At 44.6% G+C, this 26,374-nt stretch overlaps 1 protein-coding gene across 1 annotated transcript in view; it reads left to right on the forward strand.

Annotated features, from left to right (window-relative positions):
• FREM3 (FRAS1 related extracellular matrix 3) overlaps positions 1–26,374 on the forward strand; it is a 109,532-nt gene that overhangs the window by 28,565 nt on the left and 54,593 nt on the right. The window contains exons 3-5 of the mRNA XM_015422915.1: positions 10,256–10,402; positions 17,979–18,209; positions 19,474–19,599. Of these exons, the coding sequence (XP_015278401.1) occupies positions 10,256–10,402; positions 17,979–18,209; positions 19,474–19,599 (504 nt within the window). The remainder of the gene's footprint in view (positions 1–10,255; positions 10,403–17,978; positions 18,210–19,473; positions 19,600–26,374) is intronic.

Genomic DNA, 26,374 nt, shown 5'->3' on the forward strand with positions numbered 1-26,374 from the left:
GCTGCAGCTTCCGGAGTTGCCCCAAGGGTAGCTCCATGTAGAGAGCATTGCAGTAGTCCAACCACGAGGTGACCATAGCGTGGATCACTGAAGCCAGATCATTGCGCTCGAGGAAGGGGACCAACTGCCTAATCAGCTGAAGATGGTAAAAGGCTGTCTTGGCAGTGGCTGCTACCTGGGCCTCCATTGTCAAGGAAGTGTCCAGGAACACTCCCAAACGCCTGACCCTCGGCGCGGGCACCAGAGGCACCCCACCGAAGGCTGGTAGAGGGACCCCTAACCCCGAACCACTCCGATTCAGGCATAGGACGTCCGTCTTCGTCGGATTCAATTTCAATCGGCTCAGTCTAAGCCATCCCACCACGTCCTGCAATGCCCAGTCCAGATCTTCTGGGCTAGAGACAGACTGACCACCCAACAACAGATAGAGCTGGGTGTCATCTGCATATTGGTGACACCCTAGCCCATACCTCCGGGCAATCTGGGCAAGGGGGCGCATATAGATGTTAAATAGCATCAGGGAGAGCACTGCCCCTTGTGGCACTCCACAAATTAGTGGGTGCCTTTGGGACAGCTTCTCCCCAAGTGCCACCCTTTGTCCCCGACCCTGGAGAAAGGAGACAAGCCTTTGCAAGGCAAGCCCCCAAATCCCCATGTCGGCGAGGCAGTGGGCGAGCAACTGATGATCGACCGTGTCAAACGCCGCTGACAGGTCTAACAACAGCAGCACCACCGTCCCGCCCTGATCCAGATGCCTCTGGAGGTCGTCTGTGAGGGCGACCAGTGCTGTCTCTGTCCCGTGACCCGGGCGGAAGCTGGACTGGAAGGGATCTGGCGTGGGAGTGTCATCTAGAAAGCTCTGCAACTGTTCCTTTGAGATGCTGGTGAGGGGATGGGGGAGACGCTTCAGAAGCTGGAAGCATTGCCCCGACATGTCGATGTCACTGGAAGTGACATCTGTGTCACTTCCAGGTGATGTAGACAGGTCAGGATGATGTTCTGGTTTTGGGGCAAAACTCTATGGTAAAATCAGCCTCAAACTATAGAGTTTTGCTCAAAAACCAGAGCGTCACCTCTGAAATCACTGACATGCCGACTTCACTTCTGGGTGACGCAGGCACATCACATGCTGGCTGGCACCAGGCAGGAGCCCACAAAATCAGGGGATCCCCACCCCCACCGGGCATATGGCAACCCTAGCAGAAATCAAGGTGCTGGTGTTGACCTTTAAAGCCCTATAAGGCTTGAGACCAGCACACTTGAAATGCCACCTACTCTCTTGTGAATCTATCTGACTGCTACAATCTTCCGAGGCCCTGCTTCAGATGGCCATCTTCTGAGATTGGGCAGGTGGCAACAAAGGAGTTCTTCTCAGTTGTGGCAACAAAAGTTTGAAACTCCTCAGAGAGTTGTCTGTCCTCTTCTGTTGCAGTCTTCTGCCAGTGGGTGAAGACTTTATTGTTTTGTCTGGTGTTCCCTCGGTGATCTATTTGTTCCCTGTGTTTTAATTTTTTTTTTGTATATTTTTGGCTTATAAGATGTGATTTTAATATGTATGTTTTTAATCTGTTTGCTGCCTTGGTGGCCCTGGCCTCAGCAGAAAGGTGTGTATAAATATTATAAATAAATAAATACTTCAGCTTTTTAGCTTTTCTCAGAGAATTACAGTTGCCAGGCAGAGCCTTGAAGCCAGTTGCCTTGAAACCAGTTGCCAGGCAGAGCCTTGAAAACTGCTGCCTTGGTGGCCCTGGCCTCAGCAGAAAGGTGGGTATAAATATTATAAATAAATAAATACTTCAGCTTCTTAGCTTTTCTCAGAGAATTACAGTTGCCAGGCAGAGCCTTGAAGCCAGTTGCCTTGAAACCAGTTGCCAGGCAGAGCCTTGAAAACTCCAGTTACCATAGGGGGTCTGAACTGCTATATTTAATTCACCACCTTTTAATTGTTTGATGTTTTAGCTGTTTTAAGAATTAATTATATCACCTGGATTTAATTGTTTTTGCACTTTGTTGTTACCTGCCCTGAGCCCATTTAGGGAAGGGCGGGATATAAATTTAACTAATAAATAAATAAAATAAATAAACCTGCAGTAGGGTTGGGGTAGCTCTAGGAATCATTGGAAACTATAGAGTTTGTCACTTCCTATCAGAATGTCTGGTAAGTACAGGAGGCTGCATTTTAGTTTTTAAAAAAAGTATCCTGCTGCCACTCCAAGCAGTGGAAGGCAACAGGAAGGTAGATGGTCCCCAGCCCCCACAGGGGCTTGGCAGCCCTACACAGAATCCTTTTCATTTCTGCTTTTTTATACCCTTATGTCCTGGGAGATGAAAACAATTATTTAATTAAAACATTTCTAAGATGCCTTTCTACCCAAATGTAGGGTCCCCAAAATCTTTACACCCTGCTGGGAGATGATAGGCACGGATGAATCCCGCTGGTGAGGGAACTAAATAATCATGGTGCCATGACCGAGAAGACTCTTTCTTGGGATGCCACCTGTCTAACCACAGATGGCAGGGGTCCATCCAAAGCAGGGCCTCTGAAGATGGCCGCAGTGGTTGGATACATTTATATAGGAGTAGGCAGTCCTTAAGGTATGCTGGCTACAAGCCTTATAGGTCTTTTAAAGATCAAAAGTAACACCTTGAATTGGGGCCAGAAGCAAATTGGGAGCCAGTTAGGTATAGTCCCTATGACCCACTCCAGATAGAATTCTGGTCGCAGCATTCTACACAAATTGTAGCTTCCACACACTCTTCATGGACAGCCCCACATAGATCTCATTGCAGTAGTCTAATCTAAATGTTGTATATTGTATATTAATAAAGATCACTGGAAAGTGGCTAAGGGGTGAAAAAGAGACGTGAGGGTGAGGAAGGAAACGTGGCAAATTGAAATGGAAGATATGAGCAGTGGGACAGGAGATATGAATAAAACAGTTTGTTGATCAGAAAGGATATTGTATTTTAATACACTCTGGTAAAAATAAAATACTTTAAAAACAAACCTTTTTAAGTGTTAAAAATGCATCAAATATTACCCTAAGACTTAAAAAAGGAAAACAATATTCTTTGTTGCCTCATACCGTGCATTTCAGATGCCATATTTTTTCAGTGAACTTCTCGGTCTGTTGAATAAACTTTAGTTCACTGTGCAAGATTAAAATCTTCTGGAAGAATGATAACTTGGACTCTGTTCTTTAACATTATACCATATCAAAATAAGCAAAATAAGCATAGCAAAATAAGCTGCTATCAAAATAAGCATTCACTCTTCTTCACTGTTTCACAACATAGCTCCAATGCAAGAGGAATGTATTCTAGCAACAATTATAAATGAATATTTTAAAATATTAACATTTCCCAGTGACTGTCAATGTAAGTCTTTTAAAATCATATGAAGGTTATGAGCTCGAGAGAGCACTAATGTCTGTGTAAATCTTTTGTTGTATAAATAGCTATGTATAATAGTACATCTGTTGAAATCTTACTGAAAGAATAGTCTCATGTCTCTGAAATGGATATAACAGGGCTTCTCACCAGCAAATTTTTCACCATTTAAAATCCAGTACTCTCTTTAAAGTTTAAACATGGCTCCTTTACAGTGCTGCAGAACTTTAATATTAGAGATACAAGAGGACAGTCAGAATTCTGCCCAGTGTTCGCTCTAAGCTCCAGTGTTGTGAGCAGAAATTCTACCTCATGAGCGAAAAAAGCTAGTAACATTAAAGTTGTGAGTGAGTCTACCTTTGACTATCGCATAAATTAATTTTTGTAGAAGATTACTTCCATAGCCTTGAAAAAGTCAGAATAAATTATTTTTAATTATATTTAAACTATATTTTAAGAATAATTTAAACATTATAAGAGAACAGAATCAAGACAAATTTCACCCACCCCTTTCCACTATATTGGTATACCTGGCCTTGGACCATGGACTTGTACTGAGCCTTAGAAAACATACCAGCACATGTGTGTGTGGGGACTCTTGCAGTCTACTTTTTTTTTTCTTTTAGTGAAATATGACAACTAGTATTACAGGTCAAGTATAACAGGGGAGGAACAATCGCTGTCTAACCTAACAAACCCTGCCTAACCTAACAAACAGAAAGTTGCTTAAATGTTAGCAAACTGCCCAAACTATTTATTTATTCAGATATTTATTTCCCACTTTTCCCTGTGCCTCAAAGCAACTTACAAATCACACTGAAAAGCACAATAGGGTTGTGCCAAAAAAAATCATCATCATTTTTTCTGGCTCCATTGTAGTCTATGGAGACCATTATAGTCAATAGACCCCATACACTATAATGGAGAATCAATCTGGGGGTATGTGGGGCTCTGTTTTTGAGGTAGAGGCACCAAATTTGCAGCATAGCTGCTGGTATCTCTCCTCACCCCCCCCCCAGCTTAAAAAAGACCGAAGCCGGAAAATCTCCTCAAGTTTCAAAAAGATTGGACCAGGGGGTCCAATTCTATGGGCCCCAGAAGGAGGTGCCCCCATCCTCTATTGTTTCCAATGGAGCAGAAGGAGGTGCCCCCATCCTCTATTGTTTCCAAAGGTAGACTCACTCACACTAGATTACAGTATAAAGTTCCTTCTAACTTTGGGATTCCATGTAACCAATTGGTAAGTCAGTCATTTGTAACATACTTCCAACGTTTGCAGTCATCTAGCAATCCGGAGAAATAGACTGTAGTAATATCCTTCTCACTGCTTGTCATGGAAGATGAATACAGACAGCCATTTTATCACACTTCTGAATTTAAAGTATGGTAAAATATTCCTTATTGCTTAATGGGATGTTGCAAGCAATCAGTCTGCTCATGATGAGAGAGCTAACTTTAGGATAATTTGGTTGTTGTAAGACCTGAACTGTCTGATTTACGAAGTGGTTATTTCCTGGGCTGTGACAAGTGGGAGGGTGTCCGTAGGCACTTGAATGACAATGCTAATGTCCATAATAATTTCAGTGCATTGTACTTCTTTCCTTCCTTTAGTAAGGGTCAGTTTTGCAGTTTGTTCCAGAGCAGTGTAGTGTATGTGAATGCAAATGTAGACCTTTAAAATTAGTGCATTGGAAGAAAGTTGCTGCAATTTAACTTGAAGGCTCCTTGAGAATTTGGTCTTCTGTTCCTGTTTAGCATTCAGGGTTAGACCAGTCACATTGGTGTGATTGTTAATATTGTGTTAAGTGCTGCCTTTTAAAAACTCATAAAAATTAATTTGTGCCAGAGTACTTTATAATATTGGTGGTTTTTCAGATTACAAAAACAAATGAAGTTTGCACATGTATACTTTTTGAAACTGGGTTGTAGTTAAGGCAGTTCTTGCTGACATGAGCTGGCTGTTTGTTTTGCACAGGAGTCTTCTCTTTCTGACACCAAATCTAAAGTTACAGATGGTTTTCATCCCAGTCCTGTAAGTGGAAGTAAGTCACACTAAATCAGTGGTACTTACTCCATACCCTGCAGAGAACCACATTGAAAGCTGGTGTGGTGTAGTGGTTAGTGTAGGGGTCATGGGCGGTATACAAATCACATGTAAATAAATAAATAAATAAATAAATTAGAGTGTTGGAATAGGATCTGGAAGACTCAGGGTTGAATCCCAACTCTGCCATGGAGCTTGCTGAGTGACCTTGGGCCACTCACACACTTTCTGGGTGTGGTCACACGGTTGTTTTGATCGGGTTTCACTGCTGTTCCCGCTCGCATTTAAATTTGCTGATCAGACAGGCCAATCAGCCTCCCGCGCTGAAGTGGGCTCACTCATGCAATCCTTCTAGTTCTCTACCGCATTTTCCTGCACTGGGAAAATAAAGTACTTTCCGGGTACTTGCGCTTTGAATCTGCGATTTTGCCTTTGAATCTGCGATTTTGCCTATCTGGACAGCCATCTCTTGCGCAGTGATTGCGATTAGGTCATCTGACTGTCCTTTGCTGCAATGAGGTCCCCCCCCCCAGCTTCCTCCTTTGAGCGCATGAGCAATCCTGCACTGAATACGTTCATTGCATGAACATTCAAGCGCACAACTTCTTCCTTTTTTGTCAAGCTGCCGCCGTCATGCACAAGAGTAATGTGTATAAACCTTCAAGCGCTTGGTTGTATGTGGCCAGGTAGTTTTGTTTGCTGTTCAGGGGAAAAACCCTGCTGCTGCCCCTTTAAAGGGGATGGGGAGGAGAGTCCCTCTCCCGCTCTCTCTGGGGCTGGTGATTAACCTGCCGTTGGTTGGGCTGCAGCGCAGGACCATGTGTAAATAATGCTGGCAGCCCAAATTCCTCCGCTGGACCCGGGCGAGGGAGGGAGGGCAGCCTGGGAAGCAATATGTCATCCCAGCATCCAGGGAGATGAGAAGCCACATCGGAGGACTTGGCAGCAGGGAGAGGAGCCTCGCCTGGAGGTCCCAATCTGACTCCCCCCCCAAAGGCACCCACATCTAGGTGGCCGCTGGTTGCCCCGAGACTCCATGCGCTTCCCCAGACCCAGCCAGAATCACAGCACCAGAAGCAGCCGAGGGGGAGCAGAGGCAGGGTGGGGAAGGTCCTGGGTGGCCACTGCTCCCTTGAGGCTTGCTTTCAGCTGCGAGCCTTGGATGAGAGTTTGCCTGCACAGAGCGCCCTGTTCTCCACCACCGCCGCTTGGGCAGCGCAGCTATCTGGACGATGCCCGGAACATCATTGCGCATGCAAGTGGTTGGGGAAGGGATGTGTGAACATCCCAATGTGAAAAAAAATATTCCTGATCAAATCTATTGCAGGAAGAAGAGAGAAGAGATTGGATTTATACCCCACCCTTCACTACCCAAAGGAGTCTCAGAGCGGCTTACAAACTCCTTTCCCTTCCCCTCCCCACAACAGACGCCCTGTGAGGTAGGTGGGGCTGAGAGTGCTCTTGACAGAAACTGCTCTTTTTCAAGAACAGCTCTTATCAGAACCATGGCTTGCCCAAGGTCATCCAGCCAGGTGCAAATGGAGGAGTGGGGAACCAAACCCGGTTCTCCCAAATTAGAGTCCGCATACTTAACCACCACTACACCAAACAGGATAAGCTTGCTGTGTGACCACAGCCTCTGTTATGAGGATAAAACAGAGCATAGGAGAATGGTATAAGCCACTTAGGGGTCTCATTAGGAGGAAAGGCCTGGTATAAATGAAGTAAATAAACAAACTTATAAACAAATAAACATTCACAATCACCATCAACCAAAACAGCTGCATGACTACTATATGTCTTGTGTATCACTGCAAACACACAATACAATAATATATATTAATTCATTATATATTTCCTGTCTCCTCCTCTTATTCTTTCCTGTTTATTCCCCCAAGGGTTTTTTTCTATGGTTTTAACCTTGGCTTGTCACTACATCACTTCTGCCCCCCCATATTTACTTATGGGCACACCTTTGGAAGCATAGAGAAAACCCCTGAAATCCAAAATTCCATCTGCAGGTAGCACGTCAAAAAACTGTGTGCAGTTCATTGTGTGCATAAGTGAGGCAGATGGTTACTAGAGGCAGAGCTTTTTTAGTGGTGGCAGATCACCTTTGGATTGCCCTTTGCTTTGATACTTGCCTGTTGCCTTATTGTCTTTTAGGTGTCAGACTTTTAACTAAGGGGTTGTATATTTTTCACCTGTTTTATAGTATGCTTCTAGCCTATAGCGGCTTATTGATATTTTAAAAACTATTCGGTGTTTTATGGTGTTTTAATGCTTCTGGCTTGTTTTAATGTCTTGTTTTTAGTATTGATAATCTCTTTTTTGTGATTTTATGGAACCATCTTTTATTTGTAAGTTGCCTTGAGCAGGTCTCTGAAAAGTCAATATATATATATTTTCTAAATAAATAATGAGGTTCCTGCATTTGGAATTCTGGATCTTACCCATGAACTGAACCAGGAGATTGATAAATATAATTGACAAGAGTGCTGTTAGATTTGAAACCCTTTCACTGGTGTTGTGAATAGATCTGATCAAGTATGGAGAGGGAAACTTAAAATAAAAGTGTCTTTCACTCTGTCCTAAATATAAATATCTGATTCTAATAATTTTAACTAATTTCTTTCCATTATAACCCTTTCCTAGCTTGATGTTCCAATACTTGAGTGAATAATTTCAGCAAAGAAACAAAACAAAACTAGGAGGGCAGTGTAAAAGACATCCCTGAAAAATGAGTTCACTTGTGTTTGCTTTCACTAAAGCTCAAGATGTCTTTCTCACAGGTTTTTTTTTTCATTCTGAAAGAGGAAAAAATGCAGACGATTTGTCTTGAGAAGCTTGTAGCATCTGTCATCCTTATGAAGCACATATTGTGCTGACAGAGTCCTTGTTATTCCACAGTGTGAGAGTCACAGGTCTTATTAACCATAATAGCCAAGTAAAGAGCTTCATACAATAAGATCTATACAGCTGTCATCTGTACTAATTTGAGTGTGTTTCTACCAGCAGTTTTACCAAGATAACAGCATATGATTTGCTAAGAGCTGGGTATTTCTGTCCTTGTGTTAAAATGCAAATGTTGCATATTGTTCTTTGGCGTTTTCTCCAGATTAAAAGAACTATAAAATAGGGCTCATAATTGTATGATACTTCTAATTTAAGTAGTTGGACTGTGTGTACAGATGATACATTCATTTTTTTACCTAAGATTCTTTCCCCTCATTATAGGGTTGCCATGTCCAGCCAGTTGGGTGTGAGTGGGCAGGGGGGATTCCTGTCTAGGAATCACTGGAAACTCTGTGGTTTTACCATAGAGTTTCATTCAGTTCCTCGAGAAGTATAACATTACTTCTGGGTTTTCCCAGAAGTGCTGTCATGCTGACAGCCATTTATTTATTTTATTTTTCTCCCACAGCTGCTCTGAGTGGCAGCAAGGTACACCAGATGGAGGTGGGGGATCCCCTATTCCCACTAGGGGCCTGGCAACACTATATGATTATGATTTTAAGGCTTTTTTTTAGGTTGTGCTTCTGTCCACAGTTCTTACTATCCATATATTTCCCCCCACTTTTCCTCTGAGGAGCTCAGGATGCCATGTGTGTTGCTTCCTTTGTCCATTTTATTATTACAAGAGCCTTGTGAGATAAGTTAGGCTGAGAGATAGTTGACTGGGCCATGAATGCTCAGTGAACATCATAGTAGAGAGCAGATTCCAGCTTGGATCTCCCTGGTGCTAGTTTGACACTCTAACCACTATACCACATCACCTGTCATTTCTACACATTTCTAAGCAGTGACGATTTGGCATGCTGCACATGTTTACTCTGTGTATGGCTTGGATCCCACTGTAAATTTCTGCTAATGGAAGGCTGATGGATGTCCTATAACCCCCTCCCCCCCGCCGCCTGATGTGATCCCTGAAATGCTGCTCTGGGGGCCAGGGGATCCCCAGGAACAGCATGAGGGGTGCATTGGAAGTCTGCAGCAGGAGAGAGAAGTTGGAGATAGTCAATTTTCCATTGGATCCAACCCTATGTTGCTGTGTTTAAATGGGTTAAGCACAGCAGCAAGCTATAAATGGCTGTAGCTCCTGTGTGTATGCACAGTGTACATACAATGAAACAGACGACTGCAGCTTTTTCATTCATGATGACTGTGTATGCTTATGGATCCAACCCTGTATTTGTCTCTAATGCCAGAGCAGGGGGGCATTTGCAGGGGAGAATAAAAAAGCAGAAATCAATGCTTAAATTCCCCTTCAGCTTGTCCCTTGTAAGTACCACTGGGTCATTTTTATATACACACTCCTTTCTGGACTTTTAAACTTGAAATTAACCCAGCTCAGGGGGAAAAGAAGGCTTGGCCAAGGGGCATTAAAATAAAGCAGTGATTATGTATAAATGGTTGTATCCTGTTAACTGTGACTGGAATGAGATCACAGAATGGAACTCTCCTTCTCCTTATGGTCTCTTGTGACCACTGAAAAGCTGTTCCTAATGGTCAAGGAACCCTCAGGAGTGAAAGGGCTACAAATAGAAAGGGAAATAGCCTGCCTACATTTTTATGGATGCTTGCTCCACTCTTGTGGTGTGATTTCTGCCAGTTTCCCTTAAGCTGTAGTTCCAGGCCCAAGGCTTTTGTTGGGGGCACAGTGGGCAGCAAGGGAAGAGTGATCCTTCCCACTCATGATTCATTGTATCCAACCCATTAATTTTCCTAGGGTATTTACATTGCATGGTTAAATAAGTCTTTCCCCTTTTCAAAGTTACACATGTGGTATGATGATGTTTATTTTATTTCAATGAATTTCAGGAGGGAACAGGTTGAAGAGCCAGCCATTCCGTTTGAACTGGGCTTGGATTTCTCTGGAAAAGGAATACTACATAGTAGATGAAGACTCCAAGGTTCTAGAGGTAACTCTGAAACGCAGAGGATATCTGGGAGAGACATCATTCATTAGTGAGTATAGCTTTGAGCCGTCTCTTTATCAAGAGTGAAACTGTAACTTTGTTATGGGACCTTATTATCCACCAAGTAACACAATGTGGATATTAATAATTAAGAAATGTCTTTCTGGAATATAAAAACAATTTTTGAGTTTTGCTCTGTTGGTTATTGTATGTTCTTTATTTCCATAGAATTGTATGGTTTACTGATTTCATGTACTATGGTTTTAACATGAGTCAGAAATCATGAATAGATGGGCTTATGAATATTCTCATGATTGCATACTCTTGATACTCCGCCAGTGTTATTATTTGGGGAATTACTTATTGTTCACTTTGATTTTTAGTAAGGATGCCTATTCTTATCCATGGATTTTACTGACTATTGTACTAGTTGTGCTGGTAGAGAAATATCACTTAGAAACAAGCAGCCATTCAGTCCTGTCTAGAGTTATGTGACCTCTTTAAAAATGGATGCAATGAACAGCCAAAATACACAGAGACTGTGGCGGAGAGCTAATTGTTAATGTTTAACATTTATAAAAATCAATGAGCTTTCCCAGTTTCAGCAAGATGTCTTGACTTGTTTAACTGTGGCTCACTGAATTCCTCTTACAAACAGAGAAAAGTAAATAAGAAACACTAAATGTCTTTATCAGATGCTTTTGAAAAGTATTTAGATAAATGTAAAGTGGAACATTCCAGTCTACTATTGGATATTGCATGAGGACAAGGGTGATTTCAAAACACGTTTGCTGTTAAGGCTCATGGTGCAGAAATGTGGAGCTTAGGTGCAAGTGTTTTTGGCATATGAACATGTGTAGACATACCTTTTAAAAATTGCTTTGCAAAACTTGAGTTCAGTTGCAATGAAGGGGTATGTGATAGAGTTCATCAAAGAGTATCTCCTTGGCTCATGACTTCGCTGTAGTTGTGGTTCCCACAGTCAGGGGTCTTTTCCTAGAAAAACAGCTGTAGGAGCTCATTAGCATACAGTATGCTAATGAGCTACTAGGATATTAGCATAATAGTTAATTAGCATATGCAACGCTTCCTGACATCACCGGAAGTGATGTCAGCAGGGGAAGCAAAAGGGGGGAGGCATCTTCAAAAAAACCCCTTTCCTTCCCCAGCCAGCGGGGGGAGGAGCAAAGAGAGAAGGGGTTTAAAGTTTAAACCCCTTCTCACTAGAGTTGGGCTGCAGAAGGAGAAAAGAGGGAAAGAAAGAGAGAGAGAGAGAGTAGAGAGAAGGAACGAAGGAATGAAAGAGTGAAAGAAAGAGAAGGAAAGAGGAAAAGAACGAGAAGGAAAGGAGGAAAAGAAAGAGCGAGAAGGGAAGGAGGAGGGAAAGAAGAAAAGGAGAGAATGAAAGGAGGGAAAGGAAGAGCGAGAAGGGAAGGAGGGAAAGCAGTAAAGAGAGAGAAGGAAAGAAAAAGGAAAAGAGAGGAAGGAAGGAAGAGAAGGGAAAGAGAGAAGAGAAAGAGAGAAAGAAAAGGAGGGGGGGAAGGAAAGGGGAATGAAAGGAGGGAAAGAAAGAGGGCAAAGAGATGGGGGGAGGGGAGAGGCTCTCCCACTCCCCCACTCAAGCCTCCGCCACCCCCCATGGATCCCTCACTTACCCCAGGAGGCAGCGGGGGGCCCTTCTGCCCCCCCACAGGCTGTAGCGCTCCGGCATTGGCCCTGGGAGGCGGCGGGGGGCCTCTTCTGGCCTCCCACAGGCCGCAGCGCTCCGGTGCTGGCTCGAGGAGGTGGAGGGGGCCCCTTTTCTGGCCTCCCACGGGCCGCATTGCTCCGGCGCTGGCATGGGGAGGCAGCGGGGGGCCGCAGCGTGGGGAGCTGGGGGCGGGGCTTGCTGGCACCACCATTTGTTATGGCACCTGGGCTCCCGAAGTGGTGTTCCGGCGCGCTCCGGCCCCCAAAGACCCCTGCCCACAGTATTTCTCTAGAGACCAGATTAGATACAATGGTGAAAACAATGATTTAATAGTTCCTTAAGAGTGACAGGTTGGTCAAAGACAAAACCATAAAGTGCTGATGTGGTAATCCTCATAACCCCAGGGTAATGCTATCACCAGTCCCCTTAACTAACCTACCAGTCAGAGTCCAAGGGACTAAGTCTCTAGCCTTCAATGGTCTAAAAGTCAGCTACAGTGATAGCTGTAGCAAATAATGGCTAAAGTACTGAATTTAGATTGAAGCCAGAAGTGACATCATCATGTTGGGGAGCGGAGGCTCCCACCTCTCCCCAGTACCGTCTAAAGGTTCTTTTTAGACCCTGCTGGGGAGAGGTGGAGGGGGGAAGCCACACGCTCCTGCACACCGAGCCCCAAATTCGGGGCTCAGAGTGCAAGCACACAGCCCCCCGCCTCTCCCCAGTAGTGTCTAAGGGGCCCTTTAAACCCTGCTGTGGAGAGATGGGGGGGAAGCTGGGTGTCTCTACAGGCCCCACCAGGAGGTTGGGATCGCTTTGGGGGGTGCGGGTGCCACGAGCTGTTCTCGCCTAGGGCGCAGAGACATCTCTGGCTGGCCCTGTGTGTGTGCCTGCACGCTGAGCCCCAAATTTAGGTCCATTTAAACCCTGCTGGGGAGAGGGGGGGCTGTGCACGCCTGCGCCCCAAGCCCTGAATTCAGGGCTCAGAGTGCAAGCGCACAGCCCCAGGTTGTCCCCAGCAGCCTCTAAAGGGTCTTTTTAAACCCTGTTGGGGAGAGGCCGGGAAGGGGGGAGGCCGGGTGGTTGCTCTTCTAATTTATGAAAATAAACTCTTGAGTTCCTTATGTCATTGATAGGTGATGCAGGATTTTTACCCTTCATCAAAAACTTATGGTTTTTTGGGCAGGGAATCTCATTATATCTCAGTTGTAATTCCATACTCTTGAGTCAATGATAACTTTATGTTACATAGTTCTTCTTTTTTCAGGTGAATTTAAAAAAAATGCAAATCAGCCACAAGTGATTTTGAAGTTGAGTGGAAGGCTAGTGAGGTGGAAAGTTGCTAAATCCTTTCCCTGATAGCCTTTTGCCCACTTAAGCCCTCACCCAACTGCTTTCCTACCCAAAAGGTGTCAGAATATATTTCACATAGTAAAACACACAACCAAAAAAAAACAAAAACAATCTGCTACAGGCATCTTTGCACAGCCCAGAAAAATCCCTAGCAGGTGCGGTGTAGCTAACTGAAACCTCTTTAGCAATGCAGAACAGCTTTGAAAAAAAGTCAGAAACTTTTTCCCTCACCAGAGTTCACCTCCAAGTCATTTTGACACCTTGGGGGAAAAAAACCTAAACCCATAACTGCTAACTGGCCAAGTGTTTAAGAATAATCCTGTTTGAGCAGAGTTGTACTGAATCAAGACTCTCCTGAGTATTACATTAAGCATTTCTAAATGGGCCTGAAGCGTAAGAACTGAGGGAACTAATGTCAGGAAAGGGTTTCACACTTCACAGCTTTCTGGAGCTTCTTGCGGGATATCAGATTTTCTCAGACCCACGTGAGGGATTCAGCATGACAAAGGTTGATTATTCTTGCAGAGAGGTAAAGTTTCCTAACTGATGATGTCAAACCATAATTTAAACAAAATAGGTCAGTTATTTGAGCTGATGCTGAGTTAGACATTAATGAAAGCTTCCTAGATGTTATATTGAACTTGAATTGTACTCACTTCTTTGTTTAGAACCACAAACAACCATCTCATAACATTTTTAAAGTTAGAATAAGAAAAAAGCTCCTTAAGCTACAGCTGGCACAGTTTCCTTGTGTAGTAGATTGCTTTGGTATAGTTGAGTATGTCAGCCTCTCACATTGTTTTAAAGAAATTGATTTTAACCTTTTGATTCTTACGGATTTTAAGACACTGAACAAGTCAAAGCTGCCTTGATAATAAAACAACTAGGTGCTTAACTCATTTTAAAGATTGCTAAATGGAACCATCAGGAATGTTACAAAAGAATCAAGAGCCTTTCTTATGGTGATCAGAGCCAGTACCATTAAAGTACAGCTGTAAGTCATGCTTCAGTTTTCAAGCTGGATCAAAAGTTTAAATTCAAGATGTTTCTTGGAGGTGAATTGTCGCATGTGTGTGTAAAGTGCTGCCAAGTTGCAGCTAACTTATGGCAACCCCATAGGGTTTTCAAGGCAAGTGATTAAGCAGAGGTGGTTTGCCATGGCCTTCCTCTGCAAGGTCTTTCTTGGTGGTCACCCATCCAACCCTGCTTAGCTTCCAAGATCGTCCTTGGTGGTCACCCATACAACCCTGCTTAGCTTCCAAGATCTGACGGGAGTGGCATATGTTATGCCATTTCACATCCCTGGTGAATAGATAGGTGGGTATAAAAGGATTTCACAAAAGAACGATTTTGTGGGGTAGGACTGATAGCTTCAACTATTAGTCATAATTACCAATCAGTTACACTAAGTTCATTGTCTTCAATAGACTTAGAAGGCTGTAAGTCTGTTTAGGATTGCCATGTAAGTCAGTGGGTGCAGATTCTGATATTCTGATAGAAAATGGAGCAATTGTGTGTCTGCAGATAGTTTGTACCATTCCTTAATATTAGAGCTTGGATCCTATGTATAAATTCCATACACACTAGATAGTCTCTGCTGCGAACCATGCATCATCTTCCTCTAACCAGCCCCGTAGCTAAGAAGTTTTGGGGGAGGGGGCCTGGGGGGGGCACCAGCCAATTAAATAAAAGTTAATTAATTTAATTAATTAAATTAACTTTGATTTAATTGTTGGAACTCCTAAGGCACATGGCTGCAGTTTCCCTCCCCACCCCCATGCAAGGGCAGATCAGTCCCCTGTAACTCTAGTAGCCCTATTAACAAGAGAACTGTTGCTGAAATGGGCGACCCGTTATGTAGCCTTCGCTGAAATGGGCGACTGCGGTGCGTGCTTCAAAGAAATCCAGGGGGCAAGGATTCCATTCCCTCGGCTCCCTGGCACGAGCTGTTAGCCTTGTCCTCCCGCAGTTCCTCCCAGAGCCTTCCCGACAGCCGCACCTGCTTCTAGGCACTCTTCCCCTGGGGCGGGCAGCCTCGCGGACTGGCTGGGTGGCTCCCCATCTTCCCTCGCTCGGTGGGTCATCGCCTCCTTGGACCAGCTGCGGGGCTCTCCAGGGCATGGGCGGGCTGGAAAGCAGCGCAGTGCCCTTAAACTGAGGAGCCGAGCGAGGAGCTGCAGAACAAGCCCCGCTCTGTGGAGCAGCGAAGACGTGCCGGGGAAAGTGGGCACCAGCACCAGGAATGAGGGAGGCAGGCACTCAGGAGCAGTAGCAGGCGGCACAGAGTCACCGGTTACTGGGCTGAGGGCAGAAAGGGGGGAGAGCCGAGGATTGGGGAGGGGCCCGTAAAAACTATGGGAGGCTGGGCCCCATGGGCCCCGCGGTGGCTATGGACCTGCCTCTAACACTTCTATTTGTGCAAGATCAGTGCTTTTCCATTGGTCTGTGGTATTCCCTGGATTATATGAAAATGTAATGATTTAAGTGTTGGTAAATATGGGCGGAGGAATTGGTTGAGTGATGGAGGGAATGAGCCAATGAGACTGGAAGGAATTGTGTTTTGTATAAGGAGTATGATTGAGTGTTGGAGGGATCTGCTTGGGTGAGTGTGAAGAATGCGTGTGAGGGTAATAGAGGAAGAGTCAGTGTCAAGGTGTGATGAAACTTTGTGAGAATCTGTGGGTGTCTGAATGTTATTGTATCTGTCACCCTGGGATAAAGGAACCCTCAGGATAGGTAAGCACCCGGAAGTGCCTGTAAGCAGTGCAGGCCCGTAGCTACAGTAGGGCATTTCGGGGCTCCACCCGCTCAAATGTGAGGCATGCCTTACAACAGCTGCTGCACCTCTCCCCCTCCTTCCCTTCCTGTGGTATGTGACCTACCAGTTAGCTGGAGGGTCCTTTAAATCTTGCAGGAAGGGAGGGAGAGTGGCAGCCACACACCTTCCCTGAATTCTAAGTGGTGATTTTGCTGCTTGGAGTTCATGAGTGGCCAGTCCTCACTTGGGGGGGGGGGAAAATTAAAGGGTTCATTTTAAATCGTATTTTTCAAGTGGAGGTTGCCTGTGCTTGAACTCCAACTGGCGAAATTGCCACTTGGAGTTCAGGGAAGGTGTGCGACTGCCCCTCCCCTGCTGCTCCACAAAATTTCCCATGCCCCACCAACCCAAATTTTCTGGCTATGGGGCTGAAGCAATGTCCAGGAAAGGGAGATTGAGGCACTCACTAAGGGGGTAGTAGTGTCCAGTATCCTGTTAGGGTCAGACTATAGAGTGGCAGATGGTGGTCAGCTGGTGTGGAAACCTTCTGAAATAGGGAAGGAGCCTGCCAGTGTGGAAGAGAGGAAATCCTCCTCCTGAACTTTGAAAGGGGGAAGGTTTCACCACAGGGTCCTTGTGCAAACAGATGTTTTAGAGGAAGAGGTAGCACACTCTGTGGCAGGGACTGTCTGGTGCACCAAGCACTCATCCATAGGATCCAAACTTTGCATATTTGTGGGCGGACTCTGAGTGGTTGTGTTCTTGTTTTCTTCTCTCCCAGTCTATGAGCTTGTGTCATCTCCATATTCCACACTTTCCCTCTGTGCCTCTGCTCCCACTCCCTGGTAATTGGCTTGCAACCAGGGCAAGTGTTTTGTCTGTTCAGAGGAAGGGCTGGCTTTGCAGCTAGTGGCTAACTATGTTACATGAAAGGAATTTTTTTGAGGGGGAGGGGAAGGGAAAGGAGATTGTTTATTCCCCGTTAACTTTTTTATTTTTAGAGGAATTGATGCTATTTAATTTTCTGAGTGCAGTAGCTCAACTGAGAGTGGCCATAGAGTATTGGCAGGAGTACTCTTTCCTGCTCATGTTTGGGGGGCAGCTGACCAGGAAAAAAGTACTGGATGGCATTGCTGGATATAGTTACAAATAGAGGGCACAAAACATGAAAAGCTGGTAAGATATATAACTAACTGATGTCATGTATTATTACTTTCTGATTCCCAACCAAACCGAACTATTTTCATGTTTTCTCAAAAAAGAAAAGAAAAAAAGCCTTACAACAGCTGTACTTTGAGCTTCTCTATGAAATGAGCATGTGTTAAATCTGTCATAACCCTCACTAGCTGATTGAAGCCCAGATAAGTCTTCTTTGGAATAGCTCCTCTTATACAATGCTAGCTTAAATGACCTGAAGATCCATTTACAGCTTCAAAAGAAAATGTTAGCTGGTAGGGTAAGAGAAATGAAACTACTGTAGTCCATTTCCTCTGTTCTTATTCTCTCTTTCCATCAACACTCGCATTTCTGGTCCCAGTAGAGCCCTCAAAAACCACCATCTACTGAAGTGGTGTGGGTGAAATTGTTTCCTCCCCTGGCCCGAAAGCCATTGCAGGGGTTGTGTAGGGCATTGTGGCATGAGGACCTAAGGAGTGGAAATCTTGTTCCCTCTGCCCTTCATGTCAAAGATATTACAGGTGGGAAAAGTTGAGCTAACAGCCCATGTGATATTTTTAGTGTTTGCAACTAAAATAGTTTTCAAATATAAAACGTTTTTCTTTTTTAAAAAGTTAATATTGTTCCTTTCACCTCCAAATATTTATTCAGGCATTGGAACTAAAGATGGAACAGCAGAAAAGGATAAAGATTTTAAAGGGAAAGCTCAGAAACAGGTTCAGTTCAACCCAGGACAGACCACAGCTACCTGGAGAGTAAGAATAATAGTAGATAATGAATATGAAGAATCAGAAAATTTCCAGATTATTTTGTCAGATCCTGTGATGGCTTCCCTGGAGTTTCCAGAAAGATCAACAGTGGAAATTGTGGATCCAGGTGATGGTACGTGATGTTAGCTTCTTATATTTTCTTCTTATGTTTCTGTCCTGAGGACGCCCCCCCCCGCGCGCGCCAAAGACCACCACCCTCGCCGGCCCTGAAAGCCGAGCGGCGGATCCACCCGCACTCACCTGCGGTGCGGCAGAAGCAGGGGGAGCGGAGGCAGCAGAATGGGCAGCGGTGCTGCCGCCCTCTCTCGGACCCCAGGAAGCGGCTGGTGGCGCAGCCGAGATGCGGCGCGCTAGAGAAGAGGGGGCCCGCTGGAGCCCACTGGAGGAGAGGGGGCCTGCTGGAGCCCGCCCACACGGCCGAGAACGTTGACCCGGGCCGGGAGGGATGGAAGCCAGCATTACCCCACCCCAGGAGCCGCGTCTGTGGCTTTGTAGGGGGGAGCGGCCAGGGAGCTGGGAGGGCACCCAGGAGAGCGGGGAACGCTGGGAGGGGGGGAGAAAGGAATAAAATGGAGGAATGAGGAAAGGCTGGGGATGACTCCTGGGTGAACGGGTGAGGAACAAAGAGAGGGCACCCCATCCAGCAGGGACGGGTGGGTAGGGAAGGTGACGTAACCTCCCTCCCCCGTCCAGGTGTCTGAGGCCGCTATTACTCCTGACGAACCAGGTGGGGAGACATCGTGGCTGGGCTTGGTGGCAAAGGGAGCTCGAGTGATGAGGACAGCGACGGGTCATCACCGAGCTCCTGTGACATCTAGATAGTCTGTTGCCTCCCATGTAAACATGGTCCTGGGTCCAGAGGCTGGTGTGCTAGTTGTGCTTTCCCAAAGAGGCTTTGTGTTTGTATTTCTTAATAGCTTTCCAAGTTGCCTAGCACTCTCCCACGGTTCCCGAGAAACCCAGACATCAACATCACCACCTCCAGAACTTATAGATAAGCGTTACAACAGCAAAGAAGCACAGAAGGAACGCACTGGCAATTAGAATACAACTAACCTCCCCACCCCCATGGCAGCATAGCTGACATGAGGCTGCTATTACTCCTGAAGACCCAGGTGGGGAGACATTATGGCTGGGCTTGGTGGCAAAGGGAGCTTGAGTGACGAGGACAATGACGAGTCATCACCGAGCTCCTGTGACAGTTTCTTGTTAATGTCCTCATAATCCTATTTCCATTGAAGGAATGGAACTCTGAATAACAATGCAAATACAAACTCCATCAACTTAAAATTATTTTCTTTAATTTTGTTTTCAGCTTTTTTTTAAAAAAAATGCTTTTTTCTAAAAAAATGCTTTTTTCTTTTTCTTTTTTACAGAATCTACAGTGTACATTCCTGGGTCAGAGTACAGAATAGAGGAAGATGTTGGTGAGCTGCTTATTCCTGTTAGGAGATCTGGAGATGTTAGCCATGAATTAATGGTCATTTGTTCTACACATCAAGGTATGGTAGTGTAAACTGTTACAGGGCTTCCACAATCTGAAATTCTTTCTATTCTTTAGCAGAGTTTACATTTGCTTGACACACCCACAGATGTATTGGATATGTTGTGTATTCAAAGAGACCTGAATGCACTGAACTGTATGGAACTTGATGTATGTGAAACATGCCATTGAAGTACAATGTAAAGCTTCGGCCTGGGCTAGGATCCTAATGACATAATGTAACCAATAGGAGCACTAGTCCAGGATATGTCATCCAATCACTTTACAGAGCGGGAGCGCTTGTGATTGGTCATTATCTGCTCAACCTGATAGGTTGTTAATTGTACAATGGGTGTGGCTATATTAGCCGGGAATGTTTAAATACAGAGCAGCCAGTGTATGAACTTGAATGGGTTCTGGCTGACTGATGTTGTACCGTGTTGGAGAAGTATTGAAGCTGAAGAATAAAAGCCGCATTCTTGCTGAAATCACTCTCCGACTCTTGTTAAGTTCGCGACTTAACAGGATACATATAACCTGGAATATAATTTTACTAGCCCAGTGTTCTCTCTAAGTTGTCAGCTGTTGTGAACAAAAATTCTACATAGGCTGCGGTCACACGGAGCAGTAGCCACGCTACTGCAACAGAAGATAGGCGGATTTTCCAGGCGCGATCTCACTGCCACATCTGGGAAGCGTAGAGCTCCCGTGGCGAACCCGAGGCTTCCCTCCGAAGATGCGTGGTTAAAAACTAGTACCTCGGAGGAACTAGTTTCCGGAAAGCGTGGGGCAAGGGCGGGCATCTGATTGCGTTTCCGGTGGCATCCGGCGCCCGCCCATGCCCCATTGTGAAAAGGTTTTTTCCCCCCGAAGTCTCCAGGGATGCACACAAGCACCCAACGGGGCATGTGCATACTTCAGGTTAAAAAACAACAACACAACCCCATTTGCCGTGCCGTGCCGCTTCTTTGGCACGTCGTGTGATCAGCACCTCCCCCCTAACCACGGGACCTCGACGGGACTGCGAGGGGACGCCTGATTGTGCAGTCGCGCGTTATTTCGCTGCGGGGCAAACAGCCACGCCTCCCCCCCCGTGATATCCGGCCTGTGTGACTGGGGCCATAGTGAGCCAAAAATATCTACAAGCAAAAAGTTTTGAGTGAGCCTAAGTTTTTTAAAAGTATTCGTTTGGAAATGAAAAGAAAGGGAAATAAATGGAGAGAAAGGGAGGGAAGGGAGGGAAAGAAAGTGAAAGAAAGAAAGGGAGAGAATGGAAAGAATGGGACAGAAAGAAAGGGAAAGAAAGCAAATAGATGGGGAGAGAGGAGTGAAAGAAAGAAGGATGGGGTGGAAAGAAAGCAAATAGGTGGTGAGAGAGAAAGGAAGGAAGCCCCCCTGGACTTCCACAATCCTTCCCAACCTCCCAGGCCAGCCAGGAGCCCACAGCGCCCCCCCCCGGCTCCTGAGCAACCCCTGGGCCCAGGCCATGCTCAGGAGTTGTGAGGGGGCTGCTGGCTGGCCTGGGTGGGAAGGATCGTGGAAGTCTGGGGCAGCTAGCCAGGACAGGGAGGGAAGGGAAGGCATTTAAAAATCCCTCCTTCACTCTCTGGAGTTGCCTTGCCTTTCTCTAGTCTGTACCCACCCCCATTGTGCAGATTTCTTGATCCAGACTCTGGGGGCCAGGTTCATAATTAGATATAAAATATAGCATACATAAATACACACAAGCACACACACAAGCAAATTAGAACTAAGGTTTATGGTTGCTTTTGTTCACTGAGAAACATAGTCCTATTAAACTTAAGCATTTTTCTCCTGTATTTCGTGTATAAGCTTCAACCATGTTTTTGCAGAGAATAGATAAACAAATTATAACAGAAAAATAACATTGCATTCCTGACCAGGTGATTTATTTTCATACTTAGACAGGAAAATATACTAGGTTTCAAGTTCATTCATAAACTTTTCCCACAAGAATTGCTTGGAGATTTCTCTGATGTGGTGATCGTATACATACTTTCTTGTGAGTAATCCCCACTGAATTTAGCAGGACTAATTTCCAGATAGGGTGTCTAGTTGTAAAATGATTTCTAAAGTAATGATTCTGAAAGTTGTGTGCCTCATACAAATGATGTAAAGGTAAATGCAGAAACATGTACATCCTAGTTTAATACAATATGTGTATCTCTGTGTTGATATATCTGTCTAATCTTTTCTTGTTCAGCTTATTCATACCGTAACGAGAAGGCAGTGGAAAATATATGTAAGACAATTTTTTAAAAAATCTTTGTTTCCTTATGAGGAAGCACTTTCTTCTGCGTGGTGCACATGCTGAAAGATTTATGCCACTGTAGGTTAGATAGCTAGTCAAGTTGTGCTTGTGAAGCATGACAGCTGGTGGTCAGTTTCAGATGTTAAGTATGTCAGCACAGCTGTGGGATGTAATAGGAAGATGAAAGTACTAAAGCTGGTCTGTAACTACATTTTTACAGAGATTAGATTGCTTTGGCTTCTCAGACTTTTATGCTAACTCTTACTTGGTGGCCTGCATAGAGATAAAGTGGTGTAAGCTTGCTGACCGATTTCAGGTTTTACTGTTTCTTTTTACATTGTGATCTCTCTTTGTCTCGGAAAACATAGTAGACTGTTGTAATGTGCAGAGCATCTGGGGAGGGAGAGAGGGGAACCGCACTGTGCCAGCAGCAGGACGCGCCCAGGCGCAGAAGGCGACAGCAGCGGGGTTTTCAGCCCCTCCCTCAGCGGCTGTGCTGATGCTTCTGGCGAATTTACCGGCGTATAAGACGACCCCCCACTTCTGAGAAGATTTCCCTGGGTTAAAAAGTCGTCTTATACACCGGAAAATATGGTAATCTAGTGTTCAGATGAAAAATGAGTTAATGTTTAATTTTTTATGCATACACTATATTAACTACCTTTCTGTAAATATCAATATAGGCCATCAAAAACAGAATACTAAGGCTTTTGTTCCGTTTCTAAGTAACATATGGGTTATTGTGCAAAATATGGCTTTTGTTTTGCCCCGTTCTTTCTTTTTTATATTTCTTTTGTTTAGTTATCTTTATCCAAGTTCTGTTTTAATTAAAAAGAAAATCCACTGCTTCAGATAAATGACTTTTTTGTAGGTTTGGCCTTTCAAGACACAACAGTTCTTCTTTGTATTCATGACATTTCTTGCCCAACTTCACATGTTCCCCAAATATGAGTGATGGAGATTATACTTGCACATCCAATTTGGAAATTTTGGGGTGGGCAGAGGATTTTTTAAAAAACTCTTCCTTGTAACAAATTGTAGTAAGAATATTAATTTTACAACAGTATTTTTTTAAAGGTAAGACTTGTTCAGGATACCATTTGACATGTTTTCCCAAGCTGTGATTTGTAGTAAATGAGGGAGAGAGGGAATCCAGTATGCAAGCCCAAAGCTTGTTTGCATAGTGCTAAACCATGGTTTACAGTGCATTCCTAAGCAGATCTGCTCAGATTTCTACTCATGTTTAACCAACAGAGTTTACACCCAGGAACATATTCTTAGGATCACACCCTTCTCGGTCCATTGAAGTCAGTGAGCTTAGAAGGGTGTAACTCTGCTTAAGGTGTTTCATCTGAACCAAGTCACCATATGAGCTGAACGGCATACCTAGCACTAATGATCAAAAAGAGGTTGCAATGACACAACGTCCTAAAATAAACCAGACAACATTTGATTTAAAAATGCAATTACTTAGTAAAATAGCCATTCATAAATAAAATCTAGTTCCTGATATGCTAGTATTTGCCCCGATCGGTGAAATGTAGGAATTCTGATGACTAATTCCTCCCCCCCCCTAATTTAACAATACATCTACTAAGTAATCAGTGTTTGATAACAGCATTCCGCATGCTCTCTGAGCAGGAAAATGGAAGCTAATCTTGGCTTTGTCAGGTTTTTCTTGTATTTCACAGAATCTTTTTTAAAAGTCTTCTGTTTCTTGGTTACCTTGGCTGTCACAGTCAAGAAACCTCAGTCTAAGGCAGGAACCTTTTAAAAGTCAATGATTCCAAGATTGTTTGTTCCTTAATCAGTAAGTTAATACGGCACGTTATAACCATGAGTTTCCTTTCTTCACCTTTCTGTACTGGAGAACAGAAAATGTTCAAGAGTGACTTGGGATTTTGGATCTTTCAGAGTGATCAGCCTTTTTGGGCTTTGACAAAAGTGAGCATTTTGTTCCTGCAGACATGCACAGTGATCTTATTTGTGACATCGTTTGTGCCACCAGTTGCTAAGAAAAATGAGTCAAATGCTCACACCATCTTTAAATTATCTAACATCGTACATGATAAGAAAATATGAACCTGAAAGTCTTAAGGCTGGATATTTATATTGTAATTATTTTGTCCAGTAGGGTCATCTAGTCCATCCCCAGTTTAACTGGGAGTAAGCCCTATTGAAGAGACTTGAGTAGCTTTCTATTTAGGATTGTTCTCAAAATATTGACACTGCAAAGTGAACAGTGAATGTCAAGTTATTTGTCCGGGTTCAGGTTTATGCAAGTGTATTTAAACTCCTTGTAATATGAACCCCATTTACTGTGTGCTACTTAGTGGATCTTCCACTGGCTATTCCTTTGTTTGTTTTTATGACTTTTGTACCCTGGGCTGCTGAGAGCCATCATGGGACCTTAGATATGTGACCCTGATCAAAACCAAATATTTCCATCCATGAATAGAATAATAATTGTTCACTAGGTAAGAAACATTAAAGGAAAAGGGACAGGATTATTAAAGAGCAGATTTTACTTGGATTTATTTACAGAGTCCACATTGCGATAAGGTATGGTGCAACCTCCCCCCTTTCAAATAACCTCCTAGCACAAGTCAACCTTAAAGGAGAGGAGAGAGATGTGAAGAAATCTAGTTTCTTTCCCAAAAGTATTTCTTCTCTAAAATGAAGAACAAACCCTAGCTTTCCCTCACCTCCAGGAGTAGGTGCTTTAAAACAGCCCGGAAGGTGACTCCTCTGTACCTGCAGGGAGCACTCATTTGGAGCACCCACGCTGATCAATATGACCATCAGGGAAAAAAAACCCACCCTACAATGTGTACTCATTAGGGTTGCCAACCCCCGGGTGGCACCTGGAAATCTCCCGCTATTGCAATTGGTGTCCAGCCGACCATGATCAGTTCCCCGGGCTGCTTTGGAATGGCTACTTTGGAAGGTGGACTCTATGGCATGATACCCTGCTGAGGTCCCTCCCCTGCCCTCTCCCGGTTCAATCCCTCAAATCTCCCGGTATTTCCCAACCCAGAGCTGGCAACTCTAGTACTCATAGAAAAACCATGAGCAATGAGACTCAGGAAGGGACCTAGCCAGAACACTGCCCTGCTCTATAAATTAAATGTAGGTGGGACATAAGTTACTACTGGGGATAAGTCCCTTTGAATATAGTGAGACGCACCAAAGTAAAGATGCCTAAGGTAGAAAGGATATGTGACTAAGTATGGTAGGATTTAAAGGTAAATGTTTCCCTTGCTCGAAAGTCAGTTGAATCCGACTCTTGGGGGCGGTGCTCATCTCCATTTCCAAGTCAAAGAGCCAGCGCCGTCTGAAGACATTTCCGTGGTCATGTGGCCAGCATGACTAAATGTTGAGGCGCACGGGATGCTGTTACCTTCCCACCAAAGTGGGAGTTTCTTGCTTTCGAACTACTAGGTCAGCAGGAGCTGGGACCAGAAATTGGAGCTCACTCCATCATGCAGCACTCGGGTCTCGAACTGCCAAGCTACTGACCTTCTGGTCTGCAGCTAAGTGTCTTAACCACTGAGCCACCACGGCCCCATGGTAGGATTTATTTGCATGTAAATATTCACAGGAGGACTACAGCCTTAAATTCCCTCCCTCACTTCTCCCTGATTCCCGCACCCCCCCATTCCATCCTGTATCCCCCCACAACACAATGCAAGCTAGATCTAGGGGTTGCTAATTTTTCTTACTGGCTCCTACTCCAATGCCTCTCACAGCAGCTTAATTGCAGGAACAAGTCAGTAATAAGTGTTTGCTCTGTTTTGTTGAAAGTTCTACTTGGTGATTTCTATAGATCAGGCTTCCATTAAAGGCAGAGGAGCAAACCAAGCCTCTTTTTGGTCAGTTGGCAACCTCATCTGGAACTCCCATTTCTTTTGAGACCCCAATTTGTGTTTCCTTGTTCTTGATGCTCATTCTGGGGGGGGAAATGCTCATTCTGGGGGAAAAAATGCCTCTCCAGCATCACAGTGTGAGTTTTCAGAGTCCTTCCCCCTCCATCATATTCTTCTTTGGAGCATGAGATAACTGAGAAATTCTCCTTCTCCTCACCTTTTCCACTGCCTCCAGCTAGGAGATCATATTTTTTGGGGCAGCAAAGAGTTGGGTATTTGCAAGGAAGATGCAAGTAGGAGAATGACAAGGGACTAACTACAGCTAGGCAGACCATTGTATGAGGGAGAAAGAGCATGTGATGCATGCACAGCCTTTCCAACATACAGTGTGTGAGGCTGGAGGTGCAGGAAGGGGTCAGGGAAGGTAAACCGAGCCAACCTCCAGCATCTGTCTCTCATTACTATTCTGTTTCTGTCTGTGTCAGGGGTGTGTGTATGTGTGGTGTGTGTGTGTGTGTGTGTGAGAGAGAGACAGAGACAGAGAGAGAAACCACAGCTGAAAGGGAAGAGCAGAGCCATTCCAGGGAAGCTTAACCATACTGGGTTGACTGTTGGAGAGCCCCAGATCAGGGCCCTCAAACTTTGGAGCCCAGGAA

The sequence above is a fragment of the Gekko japonicus genome, unplaced genomic scaffold, assembly GCF_001447785.1.
Source record: "Gekko japonicus isolate JY-2015 unplaced genomic scaffold, Gekko_japonicus_V1.1 scaffold110, whole genome shotgun sequence".
NCBI lineage: Eukaryota > Metazoa > Chordata > Lepidosauria > Squamata > Gekkonidae > Gekko > Gekko japonicus.